At 40.6% G+C, this 27,042-nt stretch overlaps 2 protein-coding genes and 1 long non-coding RNA gene across 9 annotated transcripts in view; all 3 read left to right on the top strand.

Moving 5' to 3' along the window:
* Positions 1-4,887, top strand: part of LOC115160701 (activin receptor type-1) — a 35,787-nt gene extending 30,900 nt beyond the window's left edge. For all 4 annotated transcript variants that reach the window (XM_029710972.1, XM_029710973.1, XM_029710970.1 and 1 more), the window contains 3 exons: positions 334-531; positions 3,143-3,273; positions 3,753-4,887. In XM_029710972.1, the coding sequence (XP_029566832.1) occupies positions 334-531; positions 3,143-3,273; positions 3,753-3,887 (464 nt within the window). In that variant the 3' untranslated portion in view covers positions 3,888-4,887. The remainder of the gene's footprint in view (positions 1-333; positions 532-3,142; positions 3,274-3,752) is intronic.
* An 11,048-nt stretch (positions 4,888-15,935) lies between these two features.
* The window catches only part of LOC115160699 (activin receptor type-1C), a 31,927-nt gene continuing 20,820 nt past the window's right edge, over positions 15,936-27,042 (top strand). For all 4 annotated transcript variants that reach the window (XM_029710969.1, XM_029710967.1, XM_029710966.1 and 1 more), the window contains exon 1: positions 15,936-16,145. In XM_029710969.1, coding sequence (XP_029566829.1) covers positions 16,076-16,145 — 70 coding nt within the window. In that variant the 5' untranslated portion in view covers positions 15,936-16,075. The remainder of the gene's footprint in view (positions 16,146-27,042) is intronic.
* LOC115160700 (uncharacterized) lies at positions 16,228-17,151 on the top strand. The gene is made up of 2 exons (XR_003869104.1): positions 16,228-16,318; positions 16,953-17,151. It is a non-coding gene; the product is annotated as an uncharacterized LOC115160700 (long non-coding RNA).

Genomic DNA, 27,042 nt, shown 5'->3' with positions numbered 1-27,042 from the left:
CTCTGACTGCTCATTGAGACGACTGCTAAAATCACAACCGTCATCCCTTTTAAGTTGTTTATGAGCTGCATTCTGCTCACAAACAGGATGTTGATGAGTTGTTTATGTTGTGATACGATCGTGGCGTAATTTGTTTTTCCATAAATATGGTTGTTTTTGACAACAGTTCCAAGCTATTTTTATTTTTTTTACCAATGCTATTTTAATCAAATCCACCAGAGGACAGTATACTGTGCTTTAGATATAATAAGTTAATAGGGACAATCATTTTGGTACATAGACGCCATATTTTGAATCCTTTTTTAATGACAAAAATAATATTTTCTGGCCTAGGTCTTGCTGTGATGCATTTCCAAGACACAAACGAGTTAGACGTGGGCAACAACCCTAAAGTGGGCACGAAGCGCTACATGGCCCCAGAGGTCTTGGACGACTCCATCCAGATGGACTGCTTTGAGTCCTTCAAGAGAGTGGACATCTGGGCCTTTGGCCTGGTCCTGTGGGAGATTGCAAGGAGCACGGTCAGCAACGGTCAGTACAATACACGCTGAATGGTTTCTTCTGTTCTCACTCCTTTACTCATTGACCATCAAATCAAAGTTGATTTGTCATATGCATAGAATACAGTGTAGTGTACATGGTGCAATGAAACACTTGCAAGCTCTCATCTAAAACGATGCAGCAACTATAACAAGTATTCAGTGAAAAAGTAGAATTAAAAACAAACATCTAGAATGTCATGCATTTAGGACTATTTGACAAAGCATGTTAAACATGTCATGTAGTAGTTCGATTAGACAGAGCTTCTGTAGGTATCTTTCTGTTACCTGCCTGTCTGCATATGCATGCTGTTCTTGGAATATTCTCTAATGTCCCTGTCAGGGCATAATCAAAACCTTTCATAATACAGTTGGATTCAGAAGGTTACCTACACCTGTCCAAATACATTTAAACTCAGTTTTTCACAATTCCCGACAGTTAATCCTAGTAAAAATTCCCCGTATTAGGTCAGTTAGGATCTCCCCTTTTATTTTAAGAATGTGAAAATGTCAGAATAATACTAGAGTGATAAAATCACTATTTCTTTCATCACATTCCCAGTGGATCTGAAGTGTACATACTCAATTAGTATTTGGTAGCATTGCCTTTAAATTGTTTAACTTGGGTTGGTCAAACATTTTGGGTAGCCTTCCACAAGCTTCCCACAATAAGTTGGGTGAATTTTGTCCCATTCCTCCTGACAGAGCTGGTGTAACTGAGTCAGGTTTGTTGGCCTCCTTGCTCGCACACGCTTTTTCAGTTCTGCCCACACATTTTCTATAGGATTGAGGTAAGGGCAAATGTGATGGCCTCTCCAATACCTTGAGAGGTATTTGTTGTCCTTAAGCCATTTTGCCACAACTTTGGAAGTATGCTTAGGGTCATTGTCCATTTGGAAGACCCATTTGCGACCAAGCTTTAACTTCCTGACTGATGTCTTGAGATGTTGCTTCAATATATCCACATCATTTTCCTTCCTCATGGTGCAATCTATTTTGTGAAGTGCACCAGTCTCTCCTGCAGCAAAGCACCCCCACAACATGATGCTGCCACCCCCATGCTTCACGGTTGGGATGGTGTTCCAAACATAACGATGGTCATTATGGCCAAACAGTTCTATTTTTGTTTCATCAGACCAGAGGACATTTCTCCAAAAAGTGCGATCTTTGTCCCCATGCGCAGTTGCAAACCATAGTCTGGCTTTTTTATGGCGGTTTTGGAGCAGTGGTTTCTTCCTTGCTCAGCGGCCTTTCAGGTTATGTCGATATAGGATTATTTTTACTGTGGATATAGATATTTTTGTACCTGTTTCCTCCAGCATCTTCACAAGGTCCTTTGCTGTTGTTCTGGGATTGATTTGCAGTTTTCGCACCAAAGCACGTTCATCTCTAGGAGACAGAACGCGTCTCCTTCCAGAGCAGTATGACGGCTGCGTGGTCCCATGGTGTTCATACTTGCATATTATTGTTTGTACAGATGAATGTGGTACCTTCAGGCATTTGGAAATTGCTCACAAGGATGAACCAGACTTGTGGAGGTCTACAATTTTTTTTCTGAGGTCTTGGCTGATTTCTTTTGATTTTCCCATGATGTAAAGCGAAAAGGCACTGAGTTTGAAGGTAGGCCTTGAAATGCATTCACAGGTACACCTCCAATTGACTCAAATTATGTCAGTTAGCATATCAGAAGCTTTTAAAGCCATGACGTCATTTTCGTGAATTTTCCAAGCTGTTTAAAGGCACAGTCAACTTAGTGTATGTAAACTTCTGACCCACTGGAATTGTGATACAGTGAATTATAAGTGAAATAATCTGTCTGTAAGCAATTGTTGGAAAAATTACTTGTCATGCACAAAGTAGATGTCCTAACCGACTTGCCAAAACTATAGTTTGTTAACAAGAAATTTGTGGAGTGGTTGAAAAACGAGTTTTAATGACTCCAACCTAAGTGTATGTAAACTTCTGACTTCAACTGTATATAGAACATAATGTCCAGCTGGATTTTTGAGAATTGATTTCGCCACTTTTAGAGGAAGTGTTCAGCAATCTAATAGCAAAACCGCCGTATCACTTTGCTATGCATAAAGTTGTGTTGACCATTGGCAGAACAAGTCAATGATTCAAATCAATACTTGGGCTGACACAGAGTCTCATTGAGGAAATGAGTGAATGTGACTTCAGAGGAGGACAGACGACTATCCCCCGTGTCTGTGGTCTAGTCTGGGACTAGAGGCGCTGGCATCTTATCGGAAATGGATCTTGCTTTCTCCACACAGTTAAATGACTTGCTTTCCCCATGGTTTTCCGCCTAGTACACAGTAGGAAGTGAGAACTATGCAAACAAAGTACCTTGTTAGCATTTTTCTATGCTATTTCAAGTATTGTTTTGTGACACTTTTTTACTTGACTAACATATTTCTGTCATTAAGTAGGAGGAAATACAGTATAAAATCCCATTTGGCAGATTTTATGGATATTTCTGTCATGTATTTTTCCTATTCTCTGTTACACTTGCATATTGCTCAATATTCAAATTCCCATGTGGTTTAATGTGAGATCTCATAGACATTTATATGTTGTGTATTCTCCCACATTGTGTGTAGGCATTGTAGAGGACTACAAGCCTCCCTTCCATGACGCGGTGCCCAGCGACCCCAGCTTTGAAGACATGAAGAAGGTGGTGTGTGTGGACCAGCAGAGACCCAACATCCCCAACAGATGGTTCTCAGACCCAGTGAGTACAGAGATGAGACAAGCAGTAGGTGGAGAGAGAACTAGCTAATATGTTTTCTAAAAGAATGAGCCTCTCCAAATCTGTCTATTTATAAACTGTGCGGAATGCTGCACTGTCTGCTAGGTTATCCTTCCTCATCAGATGGTTACTTATCTCTGTAAACAGCCGCCAGCCGCATTTCCAAGCTCCATTGAAAACATGATACGGTCTGATTGGCAGTTAAAATCTTTTGTGCTTAGAATTCATTTTTGCTTAGAATTCTAGCCTTTTATATTACTCATTCTGACATTTGTTATTTTCGCTGCACCTGTGATGACATCTGCAATTCTGTGTACTGAACAAATAAACTATTTGATTTTAAGAATAATTGCTTTACCCTTTGCATTGGGGAAATACACACTTTCACACTTGATAAAAAAAAAAAAATGTAAAAAGTGAACTTTAATGGATTTTAACTCTGATTTCCTCTTGCTTTCCAGACTTTAACGTCCATCGCTAAACTTATGAAGGAGTGCTGGTACCAGAATCCATCCGCCAGATTAACAGCGCTACGCATCAAAAAGACTCTGACAAAAATCGACAACTCTCTAGACAAAATTAAAACGGACTGTTGAGCTTCTTCCTTGTTGGTGCGGAAGGAGAGGAGACCTAAAGGCCTTTAAAGACATCCAGCAGGCAGTTCGGTTCCCCTGGACAACACACAGGAGAAAAAGGACCGGTTGGGCTCAGTGCTCTTAAAGTGGCACATTGTATTTATTTTAAACACTTGGTGGGACACATTTTGGCATCCAAAGATGGCTTACAGGGCATTTAAGACTGCCAATAGTCTTGGATATTAGGTGACTATCCCTTTTAAGATATAGGAATATTGAACTAATAGTCACGTTCTTCAAGGAAGAAACTGTTACCTGGGCATTTGAGTACTGTATATCGCTTTAGAGCTGCCGGTTTCTGAGAAATGTCTGAACATATTTAATTTAGCGATATTGGCCGTGCTTTATTGCTGTTATTGCACTAGCAATCTTTGCATTCCTGGCTTGCACTGTTGCTGATGCATTTGGAGAAAAAAACAACTTGCCAAAAATGTTTTGTTTTATAGTTCACACAAACTCCAGTAATCAGAATGAGGAAAAAAAAGAGTTAAGTTTTACTTTGACTGCATCTCTCTTGCACTGCTGTTTACAATATTGTTAGAACAATTCTCTTGGTATTTCATCCAACCTGTAACGTATTTAGCTAACACACTGTGTTGTAGAATTGTGCTGCAGACAGTTATAGCCACTCTTTACTTCTTACTTTGGCGACGTCGTCTAACGTATCCTGTCACAAACTTTTTATATCACCATACATTTCACATTATGTACCTGTTATTTGTTTGGTTGTTTCATCAGCTTAATTGAGACAAATCTTAAAAGAGCAAATCAAATATTTACTAGATGACGCTGAACTCAATTCATACAGGAGCAGAAGTTATGCCTGTAAAGTAATATTGTCTTAATTTGTGCATTGTCAAAGTAATTGAAGTCAAACGTCAGCCTTTTTTTAAATATTTTTTTTTTTTAAACATTTTATATCAAGTAGTGATTTCTATTAATTAAATAGAAAAAAAACACAGATGCTATCTGTCTCATTTGTCAGTTACAACATCAAATGAACCCTTTTCCCCTCATCAAAACATATTCCCCACAATATTTGCCCACTGTGGAGCTCTGCACATCTACCTTAACTTGAAACTTTTTACATGCCGTGATAGGTTTGCAAAATTCTGGTAACCTTCTAAAATCCCCAGGTTTTTCCAGAAATAACAGTTGGAAGATTCCCAGAATTTAGGTCGGGAATAAACAGTAAATCTGGAATACTCCAACCAGGATTGCTGGAAAACCAGGAAAGTTTGTGAGCGTTACCACAGTTTTGCAACTATGTCAGGATAAGTAATATGCTCGTGGTGAGTATTAGCAGTGGTTGTTATGCAAATCCAGAGCGTATTTTAATTTCATCAGCTCTGCATATTTTCCTTTGTCCTCCCAGACTAGACAGTTCCTTGGCATAGTGCAGACCCTAAAGTCTTACTGACCTGCAGCAGAGACGGAAGCTGTTCACTGCACAAAGGAACTTTTCGTGTCCAGCTTGTCGACTACTAAACAAATAATGAATTGCAGCAAAGTATGTAGGGCATGTTAATCCATTTCCATATTAAACACAGCTCAATTTCGGTTGTAAAATGCAACAAATACATTTTCATTTGGGAAATGTCAGAGGGTATTCTAGGCCCTAATGACTAAATTGAACTGCTTAAATTGTGGAGGAGTTGCCCGATGAGAAACAAAAGGCAAGTCTAGAATGGTACTGTAAATGGTGTCACCTGCACTCATTTGTATTCCTGAATCGGCGTGGGGGCCGGTAAAGAGCAAAGCAATGGATATGTCAGTTGTCTGCCGGGACTGACTGTGGCACCCAAAATGAGCATCTCCAAACGAGCATATTTTATAGACAACATCCTAGGAAATGGCACCCTATTCCCTACTGACCGAGGCCAATGGTGATCTGGTCAACAGTAGAGCACTTTATACAGAATAATGTGCCTTTCGGGACTTACTCATGGTCAATATTAACTGGTCATTTGAACGGTCTCCTGACTGTGCTACTGTGAACTGATCCACAATGACCAGATGAGGTTTTTAACAAGGTCTCATTTTTCTGCTTTGTGTATACGGGTGGTTGTTCATTCACCAAGATTCCCATTTACATGCAAATGGCAGACATTATTTTAGACTAATTCCCACTACAGCACTGCAAGACGACCGTAATGCATGTGTACTTGTTTTTCCTCCAGCTTTTAGGTTTGGTAGCTTTTCAATTAAAACATTGAAGCAAAGTGTTGCCTGTGGTGATGATCGTTCAACAGAGCTCAAGAGATCCTGAGGGCCTTGAATTCTTCGTATTCATTTCTAGAGTTCATTTGTCCAACTTCGTCACTAAGCTGGCAAATCATTTTCTTTGAAGCAGTTGCTTTTTCAACTTCCTACGCAGCCTGACACCCTGGAAAACACACACACCCCTCTTTCTCTTTCCCTCTGTTGCTTTCTCTCGTTCTTTCAGCCTTCTGAAGCTGTGCTATTCATCCGGGGACAGCATGTACTGTAGGTAGCCTTGGCCTTGAAGAATAGAGAGATCATGTGAGAAGGAAAAGCGAATAGAACCCCCGCGTTCAACGTGGCTTTGCTAATCGGTTCGTAATGGGTTACTATGGAAATGCATTACATTTCCATTTTAGTCATCTAGCAGACTTAAAATAGTGAGTGCAATGTGGTCACCCATGGCTGTTGTGTAGTGATTTTCATGCAGGTAGCTGTATGGTTGGCCTTCCGTCAGATTCACTTTGGATTTACAGACCATAGAAAGAGAAGGGAACGGTGCCCCTACCGTGCTCTTCAACTAAGGTTCAATCAATCTATTCTTGAAGGACAGTGGAAGTGTTTTATTGTTAAAACCTGATGAAGGCTAAGAATACATTGGTCAATAAAGAAGCACGCTTTATCAAGTTTCACTGTCCTGCAAGAATTCAGTAAATAGTACGATACTCTCGAGTGGTTGTTGGTCTGTATATGGAATACCCTTAACCTTGTTCTGTTGCCCAGTTGGCTGACCTCTACATCCTGAAAGTTACAGCACTCAGATCTACATTAGGGACCTGATATGGAGGACCGAGTCCCAGACTTCACCAGAGGCATGTCAGGGGGTGAGGGACTGTTGATCAGAGAAGTGCAGGGGTTTTTCTAAACAGTTTTTCAAAATGTACCACATTGGTTTCATAACTGGGATGGTGTTGCCAAGAGGCCATAGATGGGGCTTAGAGTTTTTCCTGACCACGTGACCTGACCAGGAGGTATGCCGGTGCTTGAGGTACCGTAGAACAGGCAGCATATGGTGCTAGTGCAGTGTCCTGGCTATTGTACCATGTAGTTTGGCGCAAAGTTAAACACAGTGGCTGAAGTAAATCACTTGTGATTTCACTTAGGGGCTCAGTCAGACACCTTGGTGTAATGGCTTTGATTGTACAGCTGCAAGGTTGTGTCCAGCTCTGGTGAATCCCTACACATTTGAAACAGTAGGAACAGTATTTTACAGGTATAGCACCTACCAGCATTTGTAGATAGCATTCACCATGGCTTTTCATCAGTTTAATTAAAACAATTGTGTTTTGTGTTAAGGTGTCTTTGGTATCCCTGGTGAATTACAAATGTATCTTTTTTTTTTTTTTTGGACCATTGGTTTTAGATGGCCAATTAGTTGGTAGATACACCACTTTATACCAAGGTACCTTTTAAAAACATGATATAGGGATTATAAGCAGTTCTGAAACGAGTTAATAGATAATGAAAAGGGAAATCTAAATATTGCTTATCGTAGATGTTGATTCTTTACTGGATCATGGTGATAATGTCTTCTGATAGGCCTACATAGGTGAATGAGAAAAGGAGAATGCAGTTGATTGTGGTGCCAGATGCAGAGGTGAGTCATCATACGTCATCATACCTCACAAACTATGTTTTCATTTTACTGCTGTGATGTTTTGAGAACCCAAGCACAGGGCAATTTTATAAATAGAAAATTGATTGAATGTAGGCTGCAGTTTTTGTTCATCACAGACAAGTGTGTGCTCCACAATTTTATATGGATTAAACAAACCAGGATATTCAGCGCTCTCTCTTCGTTCACTTGTCTTTATCAGTGGGCTAGACCCAGCAAGCACATAATGTTCTGAGAACCTTATGTTTCTTAGAGCTTGGTGAGAGCGGGGTTGTCCTATGGTGATTTTGCATATAACTTTCCCACAACTTTCTAGGAATTGTGCGGGGTAGTTGCTTGGCTTTGGAACATTATCAGCAGCACATTTTAAGGAACTTGACAAAAACATTATTTTCTTGGTATTTCATTACTTTAACAGAATGTTTCCTAAAAGTTCCAAAATGGTTATATTTCATTAAAATGTTGGTAAGGTTCTAGGAACATTCTCCAACTGGTTTGACATTGGGAATGTTCTTTTGTGGGAATTTCAGTACTTCAGCATAATGTTTCTTACAGGTTTCATCATGGTTCTATTTAAAGTCATGTTCTCAAATTGTTCAGAGAAGATTAAAGCCCCCATGCAGTCTTTTAAATGTCATTTTAAAGTTGTCACTTTGTCTAATAACTCACTTTGTGTTTATTTATTTTTATAAAACTTATTTGTCATAATCTTGCTTTATCTCCCTTGGGCCACTGAAATGCTCAATCGCACTGTGTAGGCATTAGGAAACAAAATTTAATATGAAATTAGATATTTACATACACAGCCTGATTTGCCTTTTCATTCTCTCTGCATTGTTGGGAAGGGTCCATAAGTAATCATTTCACTGTTAGTCTACGCCCTGTTTTTTTTTTTACGAAGCATACAACAAATTACATTTGATTTGAATTTACCCCTTCAAAAAACAACAAAGGCCTGTCAGTTGGAGCTGGAGTCGGACCCTGAAAGCGACAAACTTCCACAGGTGTGTAGGCTACTTTGTTTTGTCATCAAAACAAAAGGCCTACATAATGCATCTTAATTTGCTATATCATTATTGTACTGTTTTCAATAGGTCACAAGAAGATGCAGGACCAGAAGAGCCTGTTTTACCTGGTGGACCATCCTGACCGTCTATTCATTGCAGAATGCCATGATTATCTACAGGGCTATAGGCCTCTGCGTCTAAACACAGTAAACAATACTAAGTATACTTAGTATTACTTGCTGTGTTAGGCCTCTGAGATGCAATGGCCCATGGTATAATCTTCAGTATCAAAGTCTATTTCATCATTTTGCAAAATAGACTTTGCGATGATACTGGAGATAACTTTACATTTTTCTAATGAGTGAACATTCTTAGGTAAATAAAGAAATCAGACTCCATTGAAAGGTTGTCATTCTTTGTAAATTCTCTCATCAATTATTTACATAAGACAATAAAACAGATGCACTGCAATTGTTTTCTTTATTGTAAACTGTCAAAGTGCTCCATTGTGGCACATGTATTTGTATAAATAAAACCTATATCTGTCTCAGATTGCAAACAAGGTTATAATGAAAGTAAAAATCATGGCATATATATCTTTAAGTTATTGTTTTACAACTCAAGCTCTGGAAGGTATAACTCGTTCTCAATAAAAGGTATTTCCATTCTGATCCTGTTTTTGTGAGTGCTGGTTCTTTTCTACAATTCTACGGAATATTCCGTGATCAGACACTTTCTTATCCAGCTAGTAAATTAAACATATCTGCACCAAAAACAAATCACAGAAAGCATTGACTCATCCATGTAAGGAAAGACAAGTCATATATTAATAAAACAACTTTATTGAAAGAATAAGGTTAGGGGAGTGGCAAGAAAAGGCATGTGAACCCTTTGAAATTACTTGGATTTCTGCTTAAACTAATAAAACAAACAATTATACATTTTCATGTATTTACTGAACACACCATGTAAACATTCACAGTGCAGGGTCCAAAAAGTATGTGAACCCTTGGATTTAACAACTGGTTGACCATCCTTTGGCAGCAATAACTTCAAATGTTTTCTGTTTGTTGTGAATCAGACCTGCACAACGGTCAGGAGGAATGTTGGACCATTCCTCTTTACACAACTGTTTCAGTTCAGCAATATTCTTGGGATGTCTGGTGTGAACTGCTCTCTTGAGGTCATGCCACAGCATCTCAATCAGGTTGAGGTCAGGACTCTGACTAGGCCACTCCAGAAGGCGTATTTTCTTCTGTTGAAGCCATTTTGTTGTTGATTTACTTCTGTGTTTTGGGTTGTTGTCCTGCTGCATCATCCAACTGTTGAGATTCAATTGGCGGACAGATAGCCTTACATTCTCATGCAAAATGTATTGATAAACTTGGGAATTCATTTTTCCGTCTGATAGCAAGCTGTCCAGGCCCTGATGGTTTGGAGCAGCAAAGCAGCTCCAAACCATGATGCTCCCTCCACCAAACTTTACAGTTGGGATAAGATTTTGATGTTGGTGTGCTGTGCTGTGCTGTGCTATTTTTTCTTCACACATAGTGTTGTGTGTTCCTACAAAATAACTCAACTTTAGTTTAATCTGTCCACAGAATATTTTGCCAGTAGCGCTGTGGAACATCTAGTTGCTCTCTTGCGAACTTCAGATGTGCAGCAATGTTTTTTTTTTGGACAGCAGTGGCCTATCCGTGGTGTCCTCCCATGAACACCATTCTTGTTTAGTGTTTTACGTATTGTAGACTCGTCAACAGAGATGTTAGCATGTTCCAGAGACTTCTGTAAGTCTTTAGCTGACACTGTAGGATTCTTCTTAATGCAGTCATCTTTGGAGGACGGCCACTCTTAGGTAGAGTAGCAACAGTGCCGAACGTTCTCCATTTACAGACAATTTGTCTTACCCTGGACTGATGAACATCAAGGCTTTTAGAGATACTTTTGTAACCCTTTCCAGCTTTAAGCAAGTCAACAATTCTTAGTCTTAGGTCTTCTGAGATCGCTTTTGTTTGAGGCATTATTCACATCAGGCAATGCTTTTTGTGAATAGCAAACTCATATTTGGGAGTGTTTTTTATAGGTCAGGGCAGCTCTAACCAACATCTCCAATCTCGTCTCATTGATTGGACTTCAGGTTAGCTGACTCCTGACTCCAATTAGCTTTTGGAGAAGTCATTAGCCTAGGAGTTTACATACTTTTTCCAACCTACACTGTGAATGTTTAAATTATGTATTCAATACAGGCAAAAAGTATATAGTAATTTGTGTGTTATTAGTTTAAGCACACTGTGTTTGCCTATTGTTGTGACTTAGATGAAGATCAGATCAAATTTTATGACCAATTTATGCAGAAATCCAGGTAATTCCAAGGGCTTCACATACTTTTTCTTGCCACTGTATGCCTGTAGTAAAGTCAAACCAGCTAGACCTCCAGCCTGAGCTTTTATAAGTCCTATGATATATCATAAGGGGTATAAATTCATTCTTGCATTCAGCAGCCAGAAGGCTTTACATTTTTTGGGGGATCATATATCAGTAGCCTAAGCAGCCGATAGTGTGCGCTAGATCTGCACTATTGTCTAAGATTGATATGCATTCCCGGTAATACACTCGGGTCCGCCATGGACCGGCATGTACATAAAGCTTCCTCCATTCAGGCTAAATTGTCCGAAAATGCGTTAAATGGTGGTGGAAAAGGGATTTTCAAAACGATATAGTGACAAAGCATGCAACCCATGAATAGCATGTCCTTTACTTATAATAGGAAAATAACTATCTGGACACTTGATGAATGGTTGCTGCTGCTGATGATTTCAAGATCTATGCGATGCTTGATGGAGTTGCTGGGAAATCCACATGTATACCTAGCCTGATTTGCAACGTAGTCTGATGCAAAGTGTGCTGTGCAGGAAGTTCGACTGAACTCTGACAGTTGATTATGAAAACAAAATCGGATGAAGTGATTGTTTGGATGGAATACAGTGCTAATGCAGCCATACTGCACAATCGCTCTTGCTTTTGGGCGGGACCAGCACCAAAACTAGGAGGGAATATGTAAATAAACTATGAACGTTAATTGGTTTATTATAATCAGATTGCCGGTGACCTTATCCCTTACGAAAAAAGATTGCAGTCAGAGTGCAGTATAACTGGAGTCCACTGCAGTATAACTGCAATTAGAGTGCAGTATAACTGAAGTATGCTGCAAATACTGTGTCCAAAATAACACCGTTTTTTTACTGCAGTAAGTTTGCAGTATAATTAAGCAATAAGGCCCAAGGAGAAGACTTCTAGCTAAGGAGTTCATCTTAACTATACCCCAATGACTCTCATGTAGTTCTGCCAATAGTCTGCTTTGCTTGCTTTGTGGAATCACCACCCTGTAACCCCCAAAGAACAGAGTCATCCTCCGATAATGGTAAGTTCAAACTTTCTTTTGACATAAATGCTTAACTATTTTCAATACAGGATCTTTCTCAGTTTCAAGTGCTATATCTTTAGCAGTGATTGGCAAGTCATCTATAAATGACACTACACAGTGGATTTGGGGTAGGACCCCTACAATCACTCAGGGGGTGTCTGGACAATGCATCTGCATTGCTATGCTGCTCTGATGGTTTGTACTGTATCTCATATGTGTAAGCTGCTAAAATCAAAGACCATCACTGCATTCTAGCTGCTGCAAGTGTTGGGACACCTGTCTTAGGACCAAGAATCTTAGGGTGTGTCAGCAAGGTACATTTCCTACCATACAAGTAAAGTTCAGAAAACGTTCTAAGAATGTTATTTCAACTCTGTCTCTCCTTTATTTTGTTAAGTGTGTTCAGGTGTGTGCGATTTACCGGTATTTACCGCACAAAACCACTCCCTTTTCCTGGGATAAATAACTGAGAGAAACCGGTAAATTATAATAAATAATTTATATGAACAGCATGGCGTGAAATGGAACTGTTAAATTATATAAAATGTCTAAATCTGGCTTCTCTACGGCCTCTGCATGATGAATCATCAATGCTCAGGGCGGGGACAGACAGCCCATCTCAGTATGGAGCACACTTCACAATGCATGCAGACCTATCATCTCATCATGGTAACTTATTTTCCTGTGACAGGTAGGCCTGCATTTGCTGCAGCATAGTCGATGCTGCAGTAATGTAAAGACTGAATACACGTCTAATTTACTCATCTCCATCTGGCTTTCGATGGTCACCTTATTTTTTAATTGTAAAGATGTTTTGTTTTTATTATTGCAGCTCCAGAGTTTTAAAACAGCCTCCCTCGCATATCGTTGCCTTAAATCAGTGCCCGCGCGAGCATCGACTCCATTCAAATTGCATCCAAAATAGATAATCCTGTTCTAGATCGATACAGTGCATTCGGAAAGTATTCAGACCCCTTGACTTTTTTCACATTTTGTTACCTTACAGCCTTATTCTAAAATTGATTAAATGTTTTTTTCCCCCTCATCAATCTACACACAAATACCCATAATGACAAAGCAAAAACAGATTATTAGAAATTTGAGAGAAAAAAATACAAATGAAGCTGAAATATCACAGTTACATAAGTATTCAGACCCTTTACTCAGTACTTTGTTGAAGCACTTTTGGCAGCAATTACAGCCTCAAGTCTTCTTGGGTATGACGCTACAAGTTTTTCCCATTAATCTCTGCAGATCCTCTCTAGCTCTGTCAGGTTGGATGGGGAGCGTCGCTGCACAGCTATTTTCAGGTCTCTTCAGAGATGTTTGATCGGGTTCAAGTCCAGGATCTGGCTGGGCCACTCAAGGACATTCAGAGACTTGTCCCCAAGCCACCCCTGCATTGTCGTGACTGTGTGCTTAGGGTTGTTGTCCTGTTGGAAGGTGAACCTTCGCCCCAGCCTGAGGTCCTGAGCGCTCTGGAGCAGGTTTTCCTTAAGGATCTTTCTGTACTTTGCTCCGTTCATCTTTCCCTCAATTCTGACTCGTCTCCCAGTCCCTGCCGCTGAAAAACATCTCCACAGCATGTTGCTGCCACCACCATGCTTCACTGTAGGGATGGTACCAGGTTTCCTCCAGACGTAACACCTGGCATTCAGGCCGAAAAGTTCAATCTTGTTTTCATCAGACCAGAGAATCTTGTTTTTCATGGTCTGAGAGTCTTTAGGTGCCTTTTGGCAAACTACGAGTGGACTGTCATGTGCCTTTTACTGAGGAGTGGCTTTCGTCTAGCCACTACACCATAGAGGCCTTATTGGTGGAGTGTTGCAGAGATGGTTGTCCTTCTGGAAGGTTCTCCCATCTCCACAGAGGAACTCTGGAGCTCTGTCAGAGTAACGATCGGGTTCTTGGTCACCTCCCTGACCAAGGCCCTTCTCCCCTGATTGCTCAGTTTGGCTGGGTTGCCAGCTCTAGGAAGAGTCTTGGTGGTTCCAAAGCAGGTCTTTATGGTAGAGTGGAAGCCTGTTGTATTTGGCGCATGTGACAAATAAAGTTTTATTTGATTTAATGTAAGGCTCATAAAATGTATTTAATGTATGGCTCATCAGGCTTGAATTTTCGATCAAAGCTCTAATAAAATCCAGACAGACCTATTTATATGCTTTTATAATGCTTTTGAATTTGGCAAGAAATACTCGGTTACCTGGGAGAAAAGTGATTTATTCTTTCAATGGAACATTTGCAAAATACCTGGAAAAGATTCAACCTTAGTCTGTTTGAATAGACTTAAATTAATGGCTTTGTATGCGTTAAAACATGGCATGCTAGCTCTATCCTGGTGGCGCGGTGGACTAATTCCAGGGATAGAGATCATAGTTTGAATCTCCCGGATTTCCATGTGTATTACTGAATCTGTGCATGGAGTTCAAAAAATGTTAGCAGTGTTATTACAAAACTTTCACAACATTTAGAGAATGGTCTCAGAATGTTCTTTAATTACCTTTAAACCTCTTAAGCTGACAGTACCCAAAATCGGGCTCTAGAATTACTCTCTCGGGCTCTAAAATATATGTATATGTTTACATTACTTATTTTATTGATTTCCTGCCATTTTATAAGTCAGAAGACAGACATTCATACCTTCCTAGGACCATGTAAACGTCCTCTGTTGAATAAACTTGTATTTGCCTCCCTGTCGGCTGTATCATTATATCCATTTATATTACTTCACTGCAACGTTACGTCAAACGGGCGGTCCTTAAAAAACATTTATCCAGATCGACTGCTTCATGGCACAGACATGGCAAAGCAATCGCTGAATTTGTCTCAAGCAGTGGAATCTAAATGCATAACTTTCATAGCTCTACGATAAAGAATGCGACCTACGCACTTCCTTAAACCTAAAATAAGTAAGAAGAAGTCATTTTGTGTGGAAGTCAAACATTTGTTTTACGTCGGGGGCAGACACATTGAGCTCTTTAGATAACTCTCCTCTCCTTGTTTATAGGAGGGACACCTGTTGTTGATTTAGATGTTCACAAATGTTACAGATTTTGACTATCACCAATGTCATGATATGTTTGTTAAAGTAATAAAGAAGGTGAAATATTTTAGGTAGAAAAACAGAACTATATATGGACATATTATAAAGTATGAAAAGGCTTATTCATTTACAATTTGTTTTATTTATCTTGTCATATTTGTATATGTTTTATTATACTTGTATTGTGTACTAGATCATATTGGTTGAATCATTTCTTTTCTCAAACATAAATAAACAATTCCAGGTGAAAACCAAAGGTCATAGCTTTCTGGGGGCGGGGACAACACTACTGCATTAATAAAATATTGCCCTCTTGCTAGATTGATGACTAAAGCCATAGCGAAACTGTCAGTTGTTGTCAGTTCAACTGGTTTTAAAAACTATCATTTCCATTCTCAGAGAGTTGATAAAACCTCCCAGGAAATTTTTCAGGGAACCAGAGTAAAATGTTCTCAGAACCTCCCTGTAACCTAAAAATTAACATTCCCAGAACAAAATGTTCACTTCTGTTTGCAAAACATTTCTTTTTGCGGGTCAGGAAATTTATTTGGCTTACTTCCCACAACCAATGTGAAACCAAAAACAGACGTTCCCAGAACTTTTAATGTGCTAGCTGGGGAGCGTTAATCCTTTTTAAATTCCAGTCGACAGAGGCGGAGCATATCTGCCTGCTTATTCAGCTCTCTCACTGCTTATTTAGAGTGGAGCAATGCGAAGTGTGTACATGACGGATTTAAACACGAAAGTAAACATGGTATAGACAGGGCCTCCGCGAACCAAGCAGATGTGGCTCCGGCCATGACTCATCCCAGGCTCAACACGGTTGAAGCGGCGTTGATATTTATATCCGTCGCACAGCTGAGCACAGGTAGGCTGTAAGACAAACTTTGTGCGATCACTGCATGTGTCATGTGTTTCGTGAGAACTTGTTTAGGTGGTAATTGTAGGCTGTTTTTCTGTGTACTGTGTTGCAGTTGGACTTAATTTAGGCAACAGCCTGACATTTTGAGTGGACTCAATCATATGATGTCCGCCGTTCATGTATGATATAGTTTGCTATATATTTGTTACCACATTCTGTATCCTGAACATTAACTAAAACAGTTATTCTAACCATGTGAAAAATAGCTAATGTCAAAAGATCAGTCTAAAGCGCTTGGTTTATTTTGAATTAACGTGATAGAAGTTCACATGTATGTGCTCAATTCATATGACTTGGCTAAACTGTAGGCTATTATGTCAAACCTTATTCACTCTACTTTTGAAATTAATTGCTTTCGCTAAGACTGAATTTGTTCCATCTTTCTAAACTGAACCAAACACATTAATACCTTTTTTACATTAAAAAAAAATTATTATTTAAAAACTGTTTCGACAGTACTATAATAACTTTTTTCAATAGGTATATTTAATGTAAAATCGTAAGAGGCTCTTTACATTGCTGGTCCAACTCGAGGTGTCAAAAATGCACCCTCCTCCACAACCTTAAAAGTATTTTCACATGACCCTCCCCTTGTACCGTAAATAAACATTTCACACCCTCCCCCCTCATAAAACGAACAAAAAAAGAGTTATTACCAACATTTAATAACAATAACTGTAGCAACTCTGTGTTTATGAACTAGGATATCGATTTTACCGCTTCAGCGTGTTTATTTTTTTTTTTGTGGCACAGTTGATGCCATGCAGGGCTAACCGGCCAAAAGGTTGAGGGTTCGCGGACCACCACGGACGAGCTCACCCTGCCTGTTTTCATTACGCTACGATCAGAGCCGGCTGCAGACAAAAATGCTGGAAATCAGTTGTTCAACATTTGGATGTTATACTCCTGTGCCAATGTACCACACACAACCAATAAACAACGCATAAATGCATACCGATTTACTAACTTTGAGGGTTCATCATCAGCTTTGACAAACTCAATTTAATTGAGGTGTTAATCTCGACAAACCGAAAATACATCGATCCCTTCCTACTTTGTTATTTTTAGTATTTACGTTGTTGGTTGATTACTGCGTTGTTGGGTTTAGGGCTTGCAAGAAAGGCATTTCACTGTACTGGTACATGTGACATTAATTTGAAACAGGATCGATCGAAGGCTTGCTTTGACGATCTCCGAATGTCATTCAACTTTTGGACGTTTTGTAACATATGTCTCTATCCTTTAGTAGAATGGACTTTGCGCAGTTTGGATGGTGTAATCATTAGTGTGGATGAACGTGTGCAGGTAGCGTAATCAGATTAAAACACTATGACTAGTTGTTTATGCCACACATACTGAGTGTACAATACATTAGGAACACCTTAATGTTGAGTTGCACCTCCGTTTGCCCTCAGAACAGCTTCATTCTGTCTGGGCATGGACTCTACAAGGTGTCGAAAGCGTTCCACAGGGATGCTGGCCCATGTTGACTCCAATTGTTGCCACCGTTGTCAAGTTGGCTTGATGTCCTTTGATGGACCATTCTTGATATACACGGAAAACTGTTGAGGGTGAAAAACCCAGCAGTTTTGCAGTTCTTGACACACTCAAACCGGTGCACCTGCTACCATACCCCGTTCAAAGGCACTTAAATCCTTTGTCTTGCTTGCCCATTCACCCTCTGTTTCAATTGTCTCAAGGCTTTAACCTCTCTCCCCCTTCATCTACACTGATTGAAGTGGATTTAACAGGTGACATCAATAAGGGATCATAGCTTTCACCTGGTCATGGAAAGAGCAAGTGTTCCTAATGTTTTGTAAACTCGGTGTAAAAGGTAATACATTTTAAAAAGTATTGAAGCATTAGGTTGCTGAATAGCCGCTCGGATTGGAAAGGAGCTATAAACTATCGAGAGTAGACCCACAACTGATCCAAATGGAATGAAACATTTTAAATAACAGGGCTTTTGCTCTATTATTCAAGTTACATTTTCACTGCATATTACAGCCTAGAGTAGAACTGTACTCACTTGAAAACAATGTAATTATTCATTGGATTGTGGTGTTGTAGGATAATTGTATTGTCCCTTAACAAGATCAATAGGGGAGCTTTTTGAGCTGCGTCTCTGCACTCTTCTTTCATGTGTAATGACGGACCTGGTCTCCCCACTGCCTATCAGCCATTCCTCTCTTGTGGATTTTATATAGAAAATTGGTGCAGATTTGATTAATTGTATGCGTGGTGTGATTGCTAGTTAACACATTGCAGATCTGGACAAATGATCCAAATGTCACTGGAGGGTGGGCAGGATAGACAGTTGACTGGTATACTATACTGAACAAAGTTTTTCCACATTTTTACTGAGTTACAGTTTATACAAGGAAATCAGTAAATTGAAAAATTCATTAGGCCCTTATCTATGGATTTCACATGACTGAGCAGCCATGGGTGGGCCTGCAGGGCATAGGCCCACCTACTGGGGAGCCAAGCCCAGCCAATCAGAATGAGTTTTTTCCCACAAAAGGGCTTCATTACAGACCAAAATACTCCTCAGTTTCATCAGCTGTCCAGGTGGCTGGTCTCAGACGATCCCGCAGGTGAAGTAGCCGGATGTGAAGGGGCTGGGGTGGTTACGGATGGTCTGCGATTTTTAGTCCGGTTGGACATGCTGCCAAATTCTCGAAAATGACGTTGGAGGCAGTATGTGGTAGAGAATTGAACATTAAATTATCTGGTAACAGCTCTGGTGGACATTCCTGCAGTCAGCAGGCATTGTCATTAATACGTGTCACATATCAGTTTGCAAACAATGTAAAATAATTAATAATTTAGTTAATAAAGCCGCATACAAACATGGTCTCTTTTTTTGCTTTCTTGAGTAAGGCAGCTCCAAAATGCAGGTGTTTCAGCCTAGCTCAGTGCTTTCTGTGGTGGTGGGGCAGCCAGCGGAAAATACGGAGCGTAGGGGTTGGTAATGTTCTCTAGTTGCGCCATGATTGGCTCAGTGTTCTGTCACTCATGGGGACACTACGTCACTGCCAAATCTAAGGATAGAGCTCAAATTCAAGCCCCTTCGGTGCTGCCATAGCGTTACATTAGAAGTGCCCATCCAAGAAGGCTCAAGGTCATTGGCCACAGATGAAATGACGTCAAATCACGTTATATCTACAGAAGCTTTGCTTGGACTGAACATCATACTTTCAAAATCTTAGCTAGCAGTCATCATGAATAAAGTTGACAATCTACTGGTAAATCCTTTTTAATCCTTGTCATATGAAGATAAATAACGAAGATAAATTATAGATAAAACATATCGATGCTCGTCGGCCATTGGACATAAACATTACACAAGTTGGAAATTGCAAGTTCAACAATGAGTGGTTTAGAAGGAATCAGTGGCTAACTGCAAGTATTGAAAAGCAATCACTAGCCTGCTATTCAGTGGAGTGGGTGTGTGGTCCCTATTCTGGGTTTAAGGTAGGGATGCACGATATATCGGTGAGCATATCCGAATCGGCTGATATTATTTAAAAATGCCAGCATCGGCCCGATGACTAGTTTAACACCGATGTGCAAAACCGGTGTCAAAGCTGACATGTTTAAATATAACGTAAATCGATGATGTAATGACGCCACGAAAAATACAGTGCCACACAGAACAAAAGCAGAAAAATACTAAGCGCACTTCCAACAACTAAACAAGTTCAAGTCCAGCAGTCATTTTAAAGAGTTATAAAATTTCAGCGAGACACCTGAGGCGAAATCCGTTAACGCCAAGATAATGGAATGAATTATGCTACTTGCTATGGGCGTCACAATTGACATTTGGACCAGCGATGTCAGCCCCATGAGTATGCTGAGTCTGACAGCACAGTGGGTCGATGAGGACTTCGTACTGAGGAAAGCCATATTGCATGCTCAAGAATGTGCTGGTTCTCATACCACTGCTTCCATTTCAATGGCATTTGAGAACATGTTTGAAACTTGGAAACATGAACACACTCCTAGCTCCAACTGACTGGAGAAATAAGCTAGTAAACTGTGTCTGCAGCAGACGTGATACCCTCTGTCGTGGTATTGAAACGCCTGCTCAACAAAACTGCCCACACAGACCGTGGGGTTAACTTGCAAAAGTACTAGAGGCTGTGAACAAGTGGTTCGGTGGCATTCTCTCTGAGCCTCTTTACTGTGTCGCCACCGTGCTCGATGCTAGGTACAAGGACTGCTACTTCAATGCAGACAAGAAACAGGGTTTATGTGAAATGTTACATACACAGTGACCGTGCGCTCCGAGGAAGAGGCCACGGACAGACAGAGCTGAAACTCCACTGCTTGACATGTATGATAAATTCCTGGTTGAGAATGAAACGACGGGAACAAATGAACAAAACAGCACGGCAAGTAAGTGAACGAGAGGTTTTGATTATGTTTTACTGGTAATTGGGACATGCGTAAATGGCAACAAAATAACTTTTTGGTGTGTGTGTGTGTGTGTGTGTGTGTGTGTGTGTGTGTGTGTGTGTGTGACCTTTTATTTAACTAGGCAAGTCAGTTAAGAACAAATTATTATTTACAATGATGGCTAAACCCGGACGACACTGGGCCAATTGTGCTCTATGGGACTCCCAATCACGGCCGGATGTGATAGTGCCTGGATTCGACCAGGGACTGTCGAATCCAACACGGTCGGGAGGAGAACATTAATTTCCAAAAGTTCATAGTGGTCAAATCCATTAGTTTGTCAGACTGGGTGTCACCAAAGCTGTGTTGTATTCATCAGGTACACTTCCCTCCGTATGTTTTTGGACAGTGAAGCTACAGTTTAAATTTGGCTCTATACGTTTTGGATTTGACATCAAATGTTTCATATGAGGTGACACAGAATGTGTATTTTTTACCATTTAGAAGTGAAAGCACCTTATGTATCCAGTCCCCCCATTTGAAGAAGTCATAGATATACATTAAAATCACTTGGTGTATTTAAGTACACTGCTCAAAAAAATAAAGTGAACACTTAAACAACACATCCTAGATCTGAATGAAAGAAATAATCTTATTAAATACTTTTTTCTTTACATAGTTGAATGTGCTGACAACAAAATCACACAAAAATAATCAATGGAAATCCAATTTATCAACCCATGGAGGTCTGGATTTGGAGTCACACTCAAAATTAAAGTGGAAAACCTCACTACAGGCTGATCCAACTTTGATGTAATGTCCTTAAAACAAGTCAAAATGAGGCTCAGTAGTGTGTGTGGCCTCCATGCCTGTATGACCTCCCTACAACGCCTGGGCATGCTCCTGATGAGGTGGCAGATGGTCTCCTGAGGGATCTCCTCCCAGACCTGGACTAAAGCATCCGCCAACTCCTGGACAGTCTGTGGTGCAACGTGGCATTGGTGGATGGAGCGAGACATGATGTCCAAGATGTGCTCAATTGGATTCAGGTCTGGGGAACGGGCGGGCCAGTCCATAGCATCAATGCCTTCTTCTTGCAGGAACTGCTGACACACTCCAGCCACATGAGGTCTAGCATTGTCTTGCATTAGGAGGAACCCGGGGCCAACCGCACCAGCATATGGTCTAATAAGGGGTCTGAGGATCTCATCTCGGTACCTAATGGCAGTCAGGCTACCTCTGGCGAGCACATGGAGGGCTGTGCGGCCCCCCAAAGAAATGCCACCCCACACCATGACTGACCCACCGCCAAACCGGTCATGCTGGAGGATGTTGCAGGCAGCAGAACGTTCTCCACGGTGTCTCCAGACTCTGTCACGTCTGTCATGTGCTCAGTGTGATCCTGTTTTCATCTGTGAAGAGCACAGGGCGCCAGTGGCGAATTTGCCAATCTTGGTGTTCTCTGGCAAATGCCAAACGTCCTGCACGGTGTTGGGCTGTAAGCACAACCCCCACCTGTGGACGTCGGGCCCTCATACCACCCTCATGGAGTCTTTCTGACCATTAGAGCAGACACATGCCCATTTGGGGCCTGCTGGAGGTCATTTTGCAGGGCTCTGGCAGTGCTCCTCCTTGCACAAAGGCGGAGGTAGCGGTCCTGCTGCTGGGTTGTTGGCCTCCTCCACGTCTCCTGATGTACTGGCCTGTCTCCTGGTAGCGCCTCCATGCTCTGGACACTACGCTGACAGACACAGCAAACCTTCTTGCCACAGCTTGCATTGATGTGCCATCCTGGGTGAGCTGCACTACCTGAGCCACTTGTGTGGGTTGTAGACTCCGTCTCATGCTACCACTAGAGTGAAAGCACCGCCAGCATTCAAAAGTGACCAAAACATCAGCCAGGAAGCATAGGAACTGAGAAGTGGTCTGTTGTCCCCACCTGCAGAACCACTCCTTTATTGGGGGTGTCTTGCTAATTGCCTATAATTTCCACCTGTTGTCTATTCCATTTGCACAACAGCATGTGAAATTTATTGTCAATCAGTGTTGCTTCCTAAGTGGACAGTTTGATTTCACAGAAGTGTGATTGACTTGGAGTTACATTGTGTTGTTTAAGTGTTCCCTTTATTTTTTTGAGCAGTATATTTGTTCCCGCAAGTCCTTGCACATAATGACTCCATCAAGCTTGTGACTTTGCAAACTTGTTGGATTCGTTTACAGCTTTGTTTAACCCAATAGGTAGTAAGTCCATTTCCTGAATAGCTGGTAGCATATGTGGCCACATTATTATAGGACAACTTGGGAGAATGATGAGCCGTAACAGACGGCACATCTCAGTATACAGCCAGACTGGCCTGCTACTGTGCTTTTCTAGAACGTTTGAGTGTAGACCCACAACTGATCCAAACAGAATGAAACATTCAAATCACAGGGCTTTCACTCAGTAATTCAAATGACATATTCACTGCAGTTTTTGTACCCACTTAAAAACAACAATACAATTGAAGGTCTGTGGTGCCGTGAGGTCACCTAGGCAGAGGGCTCTTGTACATTTTAACTTTTTTTTTGGTTTGAAACATCTTACTTTTTTCTTTTCTTTTTAGTTTTGAACAGCCAAATGTATACAGATAAGGTCTGGATTGCATCTATTTGTTTCCTGCCTATGAATCCATGGAAAATCATATTTCTAAAGATGGCTAGCTAGCAATTCTACCAGGCTACGGTAGCAATGCTAACTAATGTATTTTGATTTGAATACACCAGACTATTTCTTTTTTGTTTCGACGGTCTACTAACCCAATAAAGAGGACTACAATGCATGGTGAGCTGGAAGTGACACTTTGATTGCTCAGGAGGTTATCATCTGAAGTTATGAGCAGCTGTCATAGTTACCCTGAGTGAGAGGGCTCAAAAACAAACTTCATCTCGTTCTACAAGACCAGAGATTCAACGGTTCCGGAGAAGTCTGTCAGACCACCGGGATGGCGAGACGCCGGTGAGACGCCTTCAATGGAGAGTGAACTGTGCTCATCCCATGTGGCTCCATCTGTCTGAGTCTTGAAACACTCCACTTTAAACTTCGGCAAAGAATTGTAATCCAGACCTACTCTATCATATCTCCATTTTATTCTTTGTTTTGCTTTTTTCAAGAGCTTTGAGATTCTTTTTGTAATTAAAAGTGCAATAGAAGTTGAATTAATTATTCATTGCATTGTGGTATTGTAGGCTAGTCTAGGATCTTTGTATTGTCCCTAAACAAGATCAATAGGGAAGCTCTTTGAGCTGCGTGTCTTGTCTTCAATGTTTGTTCAATGCGCAATGACGTACCTGGCCTCGCCGCTGCCTATCAGCTATTCCTCCTTGTTATTGTGAATTTATATAGAAAATTGGTGCAGCTTTGAAGGACTTTTGTGTGGTATGATTGCTAGTAGTTAGCCTATTGCAGATCTAGACAGACATTTGGCTAGGATGGAAGAAATTGTATAGTAAAACTTGCAAAAGGACAAATGTAAACCAGTGAAAATAGCACTACCCTCCCCTGTGCCCAATTTAAAAAATAATAATACAAAATAACACACAACTCTCCCCTATTTTTGATATTCTCTACCGTCGCCTCATATGAAACGTTTGTCAAATCCAAAATGCAGCAGTATAGAGCCAAATGTACAATTTTAGCTTCATTGTCCAAATGCATACGGAGAGGAGTATAGTTCACAGATAAAAGATGCATTACAAGGTTACATTTTTTTTCAACAAACATGACTTGCAAATTGACATAGTTAATGTATGACAATCGTTACCGATAATCGTCACAATTCTACCTGTGGGGATAAGCAAGAACGGCAAGTGAGACCCAATCATCACTGAGAGAATTATGAGTTGCGTTCACATAGTACAGTTCAAATCAATTACCATTTATAAACCGTACCTGCTGCTAGTAGGAAAACAATTTGCAATGTGGTTTTATATTGATTTGTCATGATTGTGAACCCCAGATGGCAATTAAGACATATCTAGAGCCACAGGTTACTTACCTGCCTGTCAGAGCTGTTCTTTCTTGTAAATAGGCACTCATCTACTCTCTCATTTGCAGTCTTACCATTGACAGGTTAGGTTGAGTGCAGCTACTTTCTCTCTGTCTGCACTTTATGATTAAGGTATAATTTACCAGACATCTGTTCACAGTAGAGTGCCTCTTATGCCAGAAACCCTCTTGTATCTTAGTGTGCTTGCCATTGGTCAGGTACACTAAGAAAGTCCTCGACTTTCACTATGGCTAATAGGAAGGGCAGAGTATAACATAAACAATCAATGGTAGATGGAGCGACAGGTAGCCTAGTTTTGACCCCAGCTCAGATGGGAAAAACTTGTGTGGAGTGAGCTGGCATCATCCCAGATGCAGTTGAAGTTTACATACACCTTAGCCAAATACATTTTAAACTCAGTTTTTCACAATTCCTGACATTTAATCCTAGTAAAAATTCCCTGTCTTAGGTCAGTTACGATCACCACTTCATTTTAAGAATGTGAAATGTCAGAATAATAGAAGAGAGAATAATTTATTTCAGCTTTTCTAGTTTGAGAAACAGACGCCTCACAAGTCCTCAACTGGCAGCTTCATTAAGTATTACCCGCAAAACACCAGTCTCAACGCCAACAGTGAAGAGGCAACTCCGGGATGCTGGCCTTCTAGGCAGAATTCTTCTGTCCAGTGTCTGTGTTCTTTTGCCCATCTTAATCTTTCCTTTTTATTGGCCAGTCTGAGATATGGCTTTTTCTTTGCAACTCTGCCTAGAAGGCCAGCATACCAGAGTCACCAATGTAACATTGGTTTAGGCTACTACATGATACTCAAATTTGACCTATACCCATCATGAGGTTGCTACAACCTAGCCTATGAATGAAAGTTGACAACGTAGGTGCACACAGGTCGAGATTTTTCTTTAGGTGACACATTCAATACTGCCTTGCACACTCTTGCCTGCATCTAGCTGATCTAGGGTGTAGTCATTAGTCCAACAGTTGCAAACAAGAGTTTCTATTGGACAAAATCAGGTATGTTTATCTTTGTTCCATTTGTTTCCTTTTTAAGAAATGTTTTTCAACAGAATAGGCAGAATGAATACACCCCTGATCTCACACAAACACAGTTCACTTTCATAGCAGCCACATACAAACAGCTTGTTGTATTCCTTCTCGCATCTCCGCTCTCTTCTCCTCTCACCTTTTCCCTTCGCTTGCACAACACATCAGCTGTCTGTGACCAAGCAAAGTAACCTTTCCAAGCCAAGCCTTCCTATCATAACCACTACACACAGCCTACATCGTTGTCACCATATTAGCTAAAGTAACGTCATAGTCAACATAGCTAATAGAACTAATGTGTTAGTAAGTTAAATCTGCTACAACCATGGAGTACAGTCAGTAAGCAGTTTAGCAGTTACACTGGCTGGCCCCGGTGACAATAAATTAGTAAAACCAAAAGCTTACCTTGACTTGGAAGAGTTCCAGTGTTGGATAGCCAGATAGCTAAGTAAGTGAAAGTAGAAACAATTACAAAATATATATCTCTCTCTTGCTTCGCCTTTATTTATGAGGAAATGAATTTGTTTAAAACTGTTCAACGATTGTCTTTCTCTTATAGTCAACTACTCACCACATTTTATGCACTGCAGTGCTACTAGCTAGCGTATGCTTTCAGTAATAGATATATTCTCTGATCCTTTGATTGGGTGGACATGTCAGTTCATGCTGCAAGCGCTCTGATAGGTTGGAGGACATCCTCCAGAATTTGTCATTAATTACTGTGTATGTCTATGGAAGGGGGTGAGAACCATGAGCCTCCTAGGTTTTTGTATTTAAGGCAATGTACGCAGAAGAGGACGGAAGCTAGCTGTCCTCCGGCTACACCATGGTGCTACCCTACATGTGCTGTTTAGGATACTGTAGATCTTTATTGCAAAACTGTTTTTTTTAAATCAATTATTTGGTGACATGTCAATATATTTAGTATAGGACAACTTTTTTTTTTAAATGTTTCACTATTTATTTATTTTTTTAATTCACTGAGGAGGACGGTCATCCCCTTCCTCTACTGGTCCCATCCTACAGAATAGACCACCAATTCCTTGTGAGTAGGAGAGCCCTGCTGTCCTCTTGGCTTTATCAAACAGGAGTGGGTAGGCGTCCAAGAAGAGCACAATATTATCTGGGTGTTAAACTAAAGGGCATTATAGAATACTCTTTTATTTGTTTTTAAGAGCATGTCCAGGATTGCATAACAGGCAGAAAGCCTCAGCTTCAAAAGTACGAGTGGCCGCTAGCCATAATGGCCACTATCCATAGAGGTCTGTAGTAGACATTGGTCAATGGCCACTGAGCGCCTCCTATTGTATTGCTGAAAGAATGTATGCAAAGTGGTTCTAAATTGATTAAAAACAAC

The sequence above is a fragment of the Salmo trutta genome, chromosome 24 (genome assembly GCF_901001165.1).
Source record: "Salmo trutta chromosome 24, fSalTru1.1, whole genome shotgun sequence".
NCBI lineage: Eukaryota > Metazoa > Chordata > Actinopteri > Salmoniformes > Salmonidae > Salmo > Salmo trutta.
This window is presented reverse-complemented; position numbering and strand designations above follow the sequence as displayed.